Source organism: Tachypleus tridentatus, chromosome 10 (genome assembly GCF_004210375.1).
Source record: "Tachypleus tridentatus isolate NWPU-2018 chromosome 10, ASM421037v1, whole genome shotgun sequence".
Lineage (NCBI taxonomy): Eukaryota > Metazoa > Arthropoda > Merostomata > Xiphosura > Limulidae > Tachypleus > Tachypleus tridentatus.
In genome coordinates this window covers 55,109,933-55,123,663 of record NC_134834.1, presented here as the reverse complement: position 1 = coordinate 55,123,663, position 13,731 = coordinate 55,109,933, and the positions used below count along the sequence as shown (strand labels likewise).

The 13,731-nt window shown below is 33.2% G+C and overlaps 1 protein-coding gene across 1 annotated transcript in view; it reads left to right on the top strand.

The window, feature by feature from the left end:
• Positions 1-5,609, top strand: part of LOC143229315 (TWiK family of potassium channels protein 18-like) — a 30,327-nt gene extending 24,718 nt beyond the window's left edge. The window contains exons 2-3 of the mRNA XM_076461492.1: positions 1,724-1,944; positions 3,716-5,609. Coding sequence (XP_076317607.1) covers positions 1,724-1,944; positions 3,716-4,360 — 866 coding nt within the window. The 3' untranslated portion in view covers positions 4,361-5,609. The remainder of the gene's footprint in view (positions 1-1,723; positions 1,945-3,715) is intronic.
• Positions 5,610-13,731: the final 8,122 nt, after the last annotated feature.

The following is a 13,731-nucleotide window of genomic DNA, read 5'->3' as shown; positions in this document are numbered from 1 at the left end:
CAGATCCTTGTCAGTCAAAATAACAAAATCTTATAAGTGATTATAACAGATCCTCGTCAGTCACTATAAGAAACTCTTATCAGTAATTATAACAGATCCTTGTCAGTCACAATAACAAAATCTTATCAGTCATAACAATAGATCCTTGTCAGTCAAAATAACAAAATCTTATCAGTCATTAAGAAACTCTTATCACAATAACAGATCCTTGTCAGTCAAAATAACAAAATCTTATCAGTCATTACAATAGATCCTTGTCAGTCACAATAACAAAATCTTATCAGTCATTACAATAGATACGTGTCAGTCAAAATAACAAAATCTTATCAGTCATTATAACAGATCCTTGTCAGTCACAATAACAAAATCTTATCAGTCATTACAATAGATCCTTGTCAGTCAAAATAACAAAATCTTATCAGTGATTATAACAGATCCTTGTCAGTCAAAATAACAAAATCTTATAAGTGATTATAACAGATCCTCGTCAGTCACTATAACAAAATCTTATAAGTGATTATAACAGATCCTTGTCAGTCAAAATAACAAAATCTTATAAGTGATTATAACAGATCCTATCAGTCAAAATAACAAAATCTTATCAGTGATTATAACAGATCCTTGTCAGTCAAAATAACAAAATCTTATCAGTGATTATAACAGATCCTTATCAGTCAAAATAACAAAATCTTATCAGTAATTATAACAGATCCTTGTGAGTCAAAATAACAAAATCTTATAAGTGATTATAACAGATCCTCGTCAGTCACTATAAGAAACTCTTATCAGTAATTATAACAGATCCTTGTCAGTCAAAATAACAAAATCTTATAAGTGATTATAACAGATCCTCGTCAGTCACTATAAGAAACTCTTATCAGTAATTATAACAGATCCTTGTCAGTCAAAATAACAAAATCTTATAAGTGATTATAACAGATCCTCGTCAGTCACTATAAGAAACTCTTATCAGTAATTATAACAGATCCTTGTCAGTCACAATAACAAAATCTTATCGGTGATTATAATAGATCCTCGTCAGTCATTATAAGAAACTCTTATCAGTAATTATAACAGATCCTTGTCAGTATTGTAGTATTTGAAAGTTGTAAACGTTTCTGGTCAAATTCTATAGTTTTCCGATTAACAAGCGTTAATCACAATTATAGCTTTTGAAATCTACAGCACACTAACTGTAGTTGACTAATTATAATATTCTCCTTCCGGAGAGTCAGTTTTAAATAGCAATCATGCAAGTTTCTTGAAGTTTCAACAATGATCAAGCACGTCAGCGTTTTCGTAAAACAAGGATTGTTAATTTCTACTCTCAAGAATCTTCTACAAATTTCGAGAAGCTGTGGAAACTTGCGCAACACACAGCCAACAATGTACGTCATAGGCAAAAAGAAAACTATACAAAAACAAGTGTAGGTATTAAAATAAACTTATAACGGTAAATCCGTTTCACACAATAGTGGTTTTAGGTCAAGCACCAATAGACAGCATCTTTGACATTCTGTAATAAGTTAAGTAATAATCGTCATGACTGTAATAGTTCTGTGTCCAGGAACAATAGACACTTCCTTAACTTATAAGCTATTTTTTAGTTCTAATTTATGTAGTTAGCTTTCGTTTGATCTGATACTGTTAATAATTTATCTCATTGCTGATACAGATAGATGCATGTTCTGCTTACACATAGTTGTATAACTGAATTTTTCAGGTTATGGTAATATTTCTCCCAGCACAAACACAGGCAGAGCTGCTACCATTGTTTATGCCTTTTTTGGAATTCCATTGATGTTGATGGTTCTTGCTGACCTTGGGAAACTCTTTACCAGGGTCATCAAGCTCGTATACTGCTACATCAAACAGTTCTACCACACAGGAAAATGTCAGAAAATTCAAAGGGTTGCTCGAAAGGACAAAAACCATATCGTTCAGGTAGGGTTGATTGTCAAAGTTTTAGACATCTGATTTAAATCTGACTGGTCACCTTGTTCAGTTAGTATTTTCATCAGTTTTTTTAAAACGTTCTAGTATGTTGATCATTATTTCATAAGAGGTCTTGATCAGTTTACCATCATTGTTTATAATATGTCGTCACACTAATTGGTTATACTGAACACGTAAGTATTTATACTATGATTCTTAAAATTTCAATAGTTTAGGAAAGTTCTTGTTAGTTTATCACTTATTTTCCAGATATTTTTTCAAAAGTTGAAATGCAGTTGTTGTTTTTATCATGTCAGATTGTAACTCAGCAGTCACTTTCCCACAGCCGTCCACAGACAGTAAAGGGTGATATACATGTTGCACGTTGTGGGCTTGAACACCCATATCTCGCTCTCCTGATTTCTATTTCTATATCTACTGCTACTCTTTTATTTCTTATGTGAGACTAGCGACTGGAGTTTAAGACTGATAGACGGTGTATTTCCACCGACATGTGGGTCTTACTTCCTAAGTCACCTCCAAAAACCTAGGATACATTTTATAATCCCACATTATAGTTTGTACCCTGAGATCTTTTCAATTCGTGAGCGTTTTTTGGTTCGCAGTCTTTCCTTTTGAATTTATTTACTTAACTCTATCAATTAATTTCCACCAATATACGCATATGTTTTTTCAATATTCTATAAATTTAGAAATAAAAGTTCAAATACATTATGTTAAACTACATTTCTCATCAACTTGCATTTGTGTTGCGTAACTGTGGTCAGTTCATGATGATATTTTTCAGTCGAAAACTGTCTTCATTTTTACCTCAAAGTTACTCAATTTTATTTAACCTAATATTAATATTCGTAAACTTTAATATTATGTTACAATATTTTTCTTTGCAAGAAAACTACTTATGTTAGTCGAAAGTTGTAGTATAAAATAATAGTTCCATTAAGTGGTTTTATTATTGACCAAGTTGAGCTGTTGAATGTTTTTTTAAACTCGACACTGTAAAGATGATTAACTCATCTTCAACTTTGAGCTCTTCTAGTTAATGTAAAAGCTACGATAAACTATTATTTTGGAAAAACTTTTTCAGAAATCGTCAAATTAAATTGATGAAAAAAATAGGTCGATTGAGATTTTTTTTTTTCGTATGCTTCCTAGTTTAACCTTATTTTTCAAATTTTGTGGACGAATTAACACCTAAATATATACATGGTAGACCGAAATGAGACTCCAAATAAAGAAAAACGAAACTATAGGTAACACAATTAATGTTTCTATGATAAAGCTGTACTTCCACGATCAATAAATCAGGCTAATTATGAATTTTTCAGACGTATCCTTTATTGTATGTGAAATTTATCGACAACTAATATACAACATAATTACTATTTTTAGTTCCTTTATTGAAAAGTTCGCTAGGACACACTCTGTAGAACTTCATTACACCTATTAAACTTGCTACTCTAACGAAGATATTTTAAATTATTGTTAGAGAAACAGTCTCCATTCATTTCATTTTTCATCTTTTGATCAGTTATAAAACTGTGAATATCTTGGAGCTAGTTAATCAACAAAGACATAAAGCCATTTACTAATAATCAAATGTAATATACATATTATGAAATAATTATTAAATTTTGGACTTATAAATGAAACTGAAAAGGGAAAAAAATCAGTTTCAAATAATAAAACTGTGGTTTAAGAAGTTTCACAATGTTATTCTTGAGTATAGCTAAAATAACCCAGTATTTTATATTTCCAGTGTATGACTGTTAAGTTAAATCATGACAACGAAACTTGCCCGACTAGTCCTGTTGTGGATCCTGAGAAAACTTCATCTAGCTTTATCAGAGTAATGGGTAGAACAAACGACGTTGAAAGTGGTAATAAAGCAGGTGGCGCTACTACATCAGATTCTTTTGAAAGTGATGACGAGTTCAACTTGCCAATCTCGCTCGGTTTGTTTTTTCTCGTCGTTTACATCATGATTGGAGCGTTTGTTTTCACTATATGGGAAGACTGGAGCTTTATTGAAGCTTTTTATTTTGTTTTCATTTCCATGAGCACCATTGGTTTCGGTGACTATGTTCCTGAACACCCCACCTATATGATAGCTGCCTTCATATACCTGCTCTTTGGATTGGCTCTCACATCAATGTGTATCAATGTTGTGCAAGAGAAACTATCGGCTACTTTCGAAAAAGCTAAGATCAGAATCGGAACCACAATAGGCCTAGACGCGCAGAGTCTCCTCCAAGATCGCCTGGCTCCGAAAGCTGTTAAACTGGAAATAGCAGAAGTACATGGCAGACAAAAGTCGAAGGAAGACATATTAGGTGACACAGAAAACAAAGAGAAAAATACGAGAGATGAGACAAAATATAACATAAAAGAGATGACGTGGTGATAAAACAAATTATTTGTTTTCATTAGATTGTAGCTGTAGATGCAAACTATTCTTAAGAATAGAGGAAGAATACCGAAAGTGAGACGTGGACGGGAAGTTTCCGCTAAATATAAAATGGGAGGAATTGCGTAGAGGAGCGTAGTTATTATTGTCAGATTAGTTTTTATTATTATCGTATGGTTTTCCGCTCAATATAAAATGGGAGGAACTGCGTAGAGGATCGTAGTTATTACTGCCAGATTTATTTTTATTATTATCGTATGATTTTCTCGCTGGAGTTGAGAGAAAAAACAAATGCAGTCCTTAAAATTCCAATGAACTTTTTGTTCATTTTTAGATGTATGGGGCTTTCTATATTTTAGATTGAAATTGTGAAGGGATTATGTTCTAAATGATACTCTCCACAATTTAGTACCAGCTAATGGTACAACAATCTTTTTGGTGGTTCTTGTTTATCATCTTTTAATCTATGTAGAATAATTATATCATTGGAACCCCAGAAAGGTGCAATTGGTATTGGATTATAATAATTATAAATGTATCAGAAGCTATAACTTTTAAAATAAAAACCAAGGTAAACAAAATAGTGGCTATTGGCTGTTGTGTTATGGAATTTGGAGAAGAAAACTAAATAAGTTGTGTTAGCTATTTCACACGTTTTGTCGATTAAACTTAACTGTATTCTGTAGAAAGCTTATATATTTGTCCAATTGTTATTAATAAAGTATATGAATTTTAAACAAACAAAGAAACTACATAAATATCTGATATAAATATATATATTTTAACAAGTGTAATTCCATTTCTTACAGCAATACTTATTTAATGTCTTATAAAGTCTTCAACTATCGTTTAAAAAAATAATTGAAATAAGTGATAATTTTGGAAGTTCCACGAGGGCTGTCTGCGTTAGCCAGCTCTAATTTTGTATTGGAAGACTAGAGGGAAGGCAGCTAGTCATCGCCACCCACCTCCAACTCTTGGGCTACTCTTTTACCAACAGATAGTGGGATTGGTCATTACATTATAACTTTCCTACGGCTTAAATGGCGAACATTTTTGGTGGGACAAGAATTCGAGCCCACGGTCCTCGATTGTGAGTCGAGCGCTCTAATAAGAAAGAAAAAAAAAGATATAATCTTATACAATAGATAAGTATTATTGAATCACTAGCAACTGGAAAATATGTGATTTATATCATGTACTTCTAAGGGAACTTTCGGAAATAATTAAATTATTTTACTTTAAACATGCATTGTTTGTTTAATGTTTGTGTAGCTTTTATTATGTAAGCTAGGTAACTTTATTTGGATAATAACTAGTGAATTATGATGGAAAAAAATGTGAACGAACTTATACTTGGATTCAATAAGGTTATCATTATCAGATATATATTTTGTAGGTTTTAAAGTTAGTACCTAATAAATAACTCAACCTATAACATGTATAAAGTACAAAACAAAGATTTTTAACAGATTCCATATCGGCAACTAATTAAAATAGAATGTTGCATACACGTGTTTACTAATAAACAGGCAGAAATTTATCATGGTTGCTTCAGGCGACTAAATTTTAGACAAGTCAGTAAGTTCGTAAAATCATAAACTTTCCAAAAATATAATTCTAACTTTTAAAATTGTAGTCAAACATTTAATTGGTTTATTAGTTCGTATCATGTTCCTTTGTTAAACGATTTTCCTTGCAAAACGATTTAACTGTTGGGAAATAGAGTGATAACGGAAAGCGAACATCAAACCCTCACATTCTCAGACTGGGTACGTTAACTAATACGCCATTTATTTAGTTAACAGAAATAATGGTTGTGTAGATTGAAAATCTTTATATGAATAATAAAACATTTTTTTCATTTAAAGAACGTTTTTCTTTTAACGATTATTTTTATTCGAAAATGTATTAATTCAAATATTCTAGTTGCGTTCACTTTATTTGAAATATCATTACTGAAGTAACATTTACTGGGTGAGTTTGTTTGAGAGCAGTCACCTTGGGCTATTTGCTATGTTTATGATTGAGAATCAAACCTCGGATTTTACCGATGTAAGTTCGTAAACTTACCGATACGAAAAGAAGGAATCAGCTTGAAAGTAGATTACCTGTTTTATTTCGAGGAACCGTAGAGATTCAACTATCTGTCATCTTTTTTAAATATAACACAGCCTGTCATACTAAATGGGTCCCCAAAAATGTTTTGTTACAAGAGTAAATAAAACCAGAATTAACAATAACAAACGCTTTTATTTCTTGCTTTCTAAGTTCATATTTCATGTTACTTTGTAGCTTATTGAGTGCGTAATTCTTTTCGTAATTTACGGCATCGGCACGTTTACTGATGTTGTGACATCACAAACTGCAATGTTAAATCTCATTATTGAGACGTAATTTTAGCATCTTGACAGACAACATGCTACTGCGAGTGGTTAAACCAAGTGATTCCACCAGGGCCTTTGCTCCTCTTTCAGGGAAATGATATTATGAAACATCATATCTCTTCTATACAACTTTTGTCGTGTCGTCTAATTACCCCTTACCTTGTTTAAATACAGTACAAAATTCATCGTGCAATAAGGTTTGATTGAATTTCTAAATAAAGTACATCATTTCTTCGTGTGATATGATTATTGTCCTCTTTTTATCTTTTCAAAACAAACATGTAACATGTCTTCTGATTAATGGTCTTGTCTTCTAAATACAAAAAATCATCATATAAACTGATTAATGTTTGCTTGTGTGTCGTTAATCAAAGAGCTACATAATAGGCTATATTTGTTGTGACCACCACTGTTATTAAAACTGTTTTTTAGCGTTATAAGTCTCCAAGCTTTCCACTGAGAGTCCGTTGTTAGATGATTTGTATCATTGTCTCATTAGAGTTAATCAAATGGATTAATTATCTGTCTTTTATTTTTCCACATATAAACAAATAAGAACGTATCACCTAAGTTATTTATTATATTTGTAAGTAGAGCAGATAAAAACTCTCCTTTGAAGGCAGAGAATATTATAAAGATATCAATGGAAATTTTACGTTTGTCTTCAACACAATTGAAAGATTAGTTTGTTCAATATCACATCTTTTAGAGACGGAAAATGTCCAACTACTTACCGACACAGATACCTATGTGCGGCTAGATATAAATATTTCGTATAAAGGTTGTAAATCCAATGGTGTATTTTTATTATTTTAGTAGACTTTTTTATGAATTATCAAAGCTTTTAACCGACCACTCTGAAATTCTTCAACCGAGAGATGTAGCTGCGGGGTTTTCTGTCAGATGAAGATGTCGGATGAGCCTTCTGGCACAATGATGAAAGATAATCTTTTGTGTGTTTATTAAAGTAAAAAAGTATTTCCACGAACATCTGTTAACGACTCCAATGAGTATCGTCACCTACAAAGTAGTTCAAGTAAAAGTTGTTATTGTTAACTCTGTCAACTTCGGCATTGCATTTTCTAACTGACTCAAAATATTTACTAATGAGTTTATGGGTTTCAAGGGTATTAGTGTCATCGCCATCTCTATAAGCTATCCCATTAACCTCTTAGTTTTCTTGTTAAACTGACTCAACCGTGAGAGTGATGTTTAAAAGTGTTTTTTTTTTAATATATTCTTGCCAACTGCGTATCAGAACCTATATACTTCCAAACTGTCTCTTCTAAATGACTCAAACCAAACTGTAGTGGCTTTAGCGGTTTACGTTTATACGAATAGTGACTGGAAGATCTCGTAAACTTTTTTTTTTAACTTCCTTTATATATCCAAGTTTGTTCCAACTTTAATATTATATGATTTAATAAGTTTTATACCTTTTTACCAGTAATTTTAAGGAACGATTTTTGTCTCTAAAACTTTGATAATTTATCCAAACTATCTTACTTTAATCAAGTAAAATTATCCAGTTACTAATTAGCAAGTAAAATTAAATTCAAACCAAGTTAAATTTGATGCCTGAGGTCGTCTGAGATTCTGAATTTAAGAAATAAATGCTATACGAGAAAACTGTTTACCTTTAGGGAAATTTTTAAACGTATGTTTCATTTTTTCTGGCTTTGTTCATTAAAACTCATCGAGTGATGTATGAAACATAAATTGAATAATGTTTAGAAAGAAACTACGATATAAGTAAAGAGACATAAGACTCAAAAGGTAGAGGCAAGTAATTTCCACATTGAGAAAAATCACTAATATAGTGACATCTAGTGGTTGTATGAAGAACTGATGATAATATATGTTTGAACTATAAAACTTAAAATAAATGTTGCTCAATTACTTTTAAGTGAAATACTAGTGGTTAAAGAGTTCCAATAATATATGACATAATTTATTCTATATCTAAAAAGTATAATATTTACATTATGGGTTTCCCAACTTTCTCAGCAAATCACCCAGCAGAACGTTCAGCACCCAAATACCTTTCACCCAGTGAACCAGTAGATACTAAGTGCCTTAACAGTATTGTGTATTATGTGTATTTATTTCTGTTCCCTGGGGATCCACAACTCCCAATTGGGATTCTCCGATTTAGATGAAATACGGAAATCATTTAATTATATTTTTATTTGATAACGTACTTCACTGTTGTTTGTAATAACTTTCGGCTTTCTTTTTACTTGACGTGAAATATCTTTTTACAAACAGAATTTTTCTCACATCTATCTATATAACGTTTCTACTAACTAAGCTCTATATAAGTTTCTGTTGTGCTTTAGTTTTTTAAATGCGTACTTTACTGTGTCCTTAGGATGCATACTTGATATGTGTTACCAAAAATTTAAACGTGTTTATTGTGTTATGGATCTGTACATTTCAATCGCAACGAACATGTAAAATCTTAAAAAAAAGACTTTTTCATAATACAAATCTTATCGTAACACAAAACGTATAAAGTGAACATTGAGTTTGATATGCTAATGAAATGTGTCGCGAATTTTTATTAATATACAATTTACCCTTACTGTATTAAATAAAGACATCCACGAATTATATAGTTTAAACTTGCATGTATCTTTTAACACCCAAACATGTTTCACATATTAATGAAATTGTTATATTATCCATTCGAAAATGAAATTTGCTTTTCTTGAACCCAGTACTATGTAACTTAATGTCAAAAGGTTTTAGTTTACAAACAATAATAGTATATAAGATGATCAACTCTTCAGATTTTATGACAATATAAATTTAATAATGTTTAATAAATTAATATATATAGAACTTCTTCTATCGACCGGAGATAGACAAAAGGTTTATAGCAGGGGTGTGCAACAGGCGGCCCGCGGGCCACAACCCGGCCCGCCAAGCCATTTAGTGTGGCCCTAGTTGTTGTAATCTAACCATGTGGCCTGATCTGTAATCCAACGCAAATGGAATATTTTTAAAAGCATCGATCCTACGGGATTCCCAGGCTTCGACTCGACAAACTTCTAAAATTATCTTTGCTAGAGAGGAGCAGGCCGAATTCGATTGGTCGGCCTCCTTAGGGCATGAATAGGTGACGTGCACTAGCACTATTGTCTACGACTCAACGTCATGTCCTGAACCTCGCCTTCGCCCGCTGGCGACAATTTTTCCTAACCTCTGCTGTCCGTCATTCATTATTGGTGAAAATTTTATTACCTTTTACAGTTACTACAAGAGATTGAAGGTAAATTGATTATTATTTAGCATATTGTTGTGACTTTACTGAATTAATTAAAATTTTTGCTTTCAGATGCATCTGATTCTATGTACAGTGTGACCTCGTTATTCGCGGGGGTTACGTTCTTTACCCTCCTGCGAATAGCGAAAAACCGCGAATATTGGATGCAGTTTTAAAACGTATATGTATGCGATTATATACTATATGAAATGCTTCCCAAACACTAATGATACTTATACTCATTGATGCAGTAATAATGTAGCAATATTGCATACTGTTATGTATTTCACTAAATTGTACCGTGCGTTACCGGGCTGTGCTTTGCCGTTTGCGTTGTTGGGGAAGCTGAGGCAGTCAGCCAATAGCAGTCCAATCTTGTTTGGTGAAGACGACAATTGATAAAACGGCTTGATTGAGTAAATACAACAGAAATCTCCTCGAAAAGCCCTTTCAGTCTCTGTGACCTACAAAACGCAGTTCGCGCATAACCCGCGAATATGCGGGGCCGCGAATGGCGAACCGCGAATAGGCGAGGTCACACTGTATTTTGCTATTCTCAATTAATTTAAGTACCGGAAGGCTATGATCGGGATGCCAATTTAGAAACATGTGTTTCTGTCCATAAGAGGTTCCATGTGTAAATAAATTCTATGTTTTTTTTCTACTTTGCTATTTTCGTGAGAATAATTTTTGTTTTGATTTCAGGGCTAGTAAAATGTCAGCAGTTAAGAAACGAAAATTGATGATGAGGGAAGGTTATTCAACAGTGAATGGTGCACAAAATATCTTGTTGTCCCACATAATCAAGGTATTGTCTGCCTCGTCTGTCAAACTACAATTGCAGTCATGAAAGAGTACAATATTAAGCGACATTACGCAACTAAGCACTCCTCCCAATTTGATGAAATTGTTGGTCAGGCGCGAAAGGACAAAATTGAACATTTAAAAACATCCATTGAAAAGCAACAAGGTGTTTTTACCACTTTCAAGAAAAATTCAGAACTGGTGACAAAACTGAGTTTTAAGCTTTGTGAATGTATGGCAGAAAAGGGAAAGCCTTTCAGTGATGGAGAATTTATTAAAAATTGTTTAACAATATTCACAGAATATGCATGTCTAGAGAAAAAATATTTGGTGGAGCAAACTAGCCTTTCCCGCTTTACTGTCTCACGCAGGACAAAAGATCTTTCAGAGGACATCAAAGAAACTTTGAAGAGAGATTGAATTCGTGTGAAGCTTTCAGTCTGGCTTTGGATGAAAGCACTGATATCAATGACACATCCCAACTTGTCATTTTCATCAGAGCTGTTACTGCAGGCTTTGATGTTTTCGAAGAGTTTTTAGATATGGCAAGCCTTTCCTCCACAACCACAGGACAGGATATTTGTGAACAAGTGCTTAAGGTTGTAGAAAAGTTTGAACTGAATCCTTATAAATTATGTGGTGTTACAACAGATGGTGCTCCTTCCATGACAGGTAGGACAAATGGATTCACCAAGAAATTTCTAACTGCAATTGGAGCACAAGACGTAGTTGTAAGCCATTGCATTATTCACCAAGAGAGCTTGTGCACCAAAGTTCTGGATTTTGCAGAAGTCATGAAAAATGTCGTTCAATGCGTAAATTATATTCGAACACGAGGACAATCATCGACAATTTAAAACTTTTTTAGATGAGCTGGACAGTGAGTATTCAGATGTTTTGTACTTCTCTGCTGTACGTTGGCTTAGTAGAGCTGCTACTTTGAAGAGATTCTGGAATCTGCGAGAGGAGATTAAGTTTTCATGGAGAGCAAACGTCAGAATGTGGACTTCTTGAGCAATGAGAACTGGCTGAATGACTTAGCATTCCTCACAAACATTACACAGCATCTGTCTGATTTAAACTTAAAACTACAAGGGAAAAGTCAACTTGTGAATAAGTTGTTTGAGCATATTTGTGCTTTTGAAAAGAAATTGGAACTTTTCCAGGTTCAGTTGAGAAGAGCCATATTGACCCATTTTACATGTCTTGCAACCAGGAAACTGGAATTTCCTAATCTGGATTGCACCAAATATGGAACCAGTGTACAAAAGCTGCGTGATGAGTTTGCAAACAGATTTCCAGATTTCAGACAAACTGAAATTAGATTGAAATTGTTCGCTCAACCTTTTGATTTGGCAGTGGAAGACAGTCCTGATGATTGCCAAATGGAACTCATTGAACTGCAGGCTGACATGGACACTAAAAGGAAATTCTCTGAAAACAGTTTGCTAGACTTTTACAAACTCTGTGTACGTGAAAAGTTTCCCAATTTGTCCCGTCATGCACAAAGAATTGCCTCCCTTTTTGGTAGCACCTACTGCTGTGAGCAATTTTCTCCAAAATGAAGCTCATCAAAACCAAATGTAGAAGTCAGCTGACTGATGAACATTTGACCAGTCAGTTAAGAGTGACAACCACTTCTGTCAAAGCTGATATTGACAAGCTCTGCAAGGACTCTAAATTTCAAGTGTCGCACTAAAATGATCACTCATGCAAAAATATAAAATATTATTGCTTGCATTTTGAGAATTGTTTTTAATTTATTGTGCATGTACACGAATAAGCTTGTTTTTTAAGTGGCCCCGCTTGATTGATGAAGTTGGTTATATGGCCCACCGACGAAAAATGTTGCACACCCCTGGTTTATAGGCTGAGCAGTCGATTAATAAATAAAACAGTTCAAAAGTCAAATTCAGTTGCAGTTGAACTCCTAATAACTGTCTACCCCTTATGGCTCAGCGGTAAGCTTGAGAAAATAAAAGATAAAACCTAAGATTTGATACCCGCAGTTGACACATTAAAAAGGAAGACACTGATAACCATGCTTACCGTTAACTTGTGTTGTTAAGTTTGAACAGTGACAAAAAATGTCGTTTCAAAATGAGTTTTTCTTGAGTTGAACTAGAATATTTTTAAAAATATTCTTCCAAAAAACATGTTTGTTTTAAATTAAACACAATGGGCTATCTGTGCTCTGCCCAATACCAGTATCGAAACCCAATTTCTAGCATTGTAAGTCCGCAGATTTACCGCCGTGCCACTGGGGGTAAAGAAAAGTTGTAATTCAATAAACGTTTTCAAGCTGGTTCAACGATGCACTTGCATCTTATGGCAATTTTTTATTTCAATGAACTCTGACAGTCTCATGTTTTTCTGTGTTTTGTTTATCTAGGAATAAAGAAAATATTGAAATACATTTTCACCCCAAACATCCCACGAATGTTAGGAAAAAAACCCACTCACTCTCTAATCTCTGACTTCAAAAATAGTAACTAAATCTCCAAAAGAATTTTAGGAAATCAGTTAAGAGCAACGAAGACAAATTACTCACCACAAGAGGTCGTAGTTACAAACAGAAGTGAAAGGATATTCTCTAACACAGAAAGACTCCACTAGTATATATTTATATCGAGCATGTGCTTTTTGTCAAATAAACGCTGCTGAGGTTTGTTTTCAAGTGTGACGTTTGTTTTTTCAAGGTAAGGAGGAAATAAAGTTATGGATGATGTGCTTTATTTCCTTCTTAAAAATCCACACAACGTCTGTCATGAAGATAATTCTTTAACAACTTTGAGATAGATGGAGAATGGGCGTTTTAATGTTACTGTATAATACTAAAAAAAGTCGTTTAGTTCTATTGAATGCCGTTTCAAAACAGTACTATTCTTTTATGATAGAGTTGCCAGATT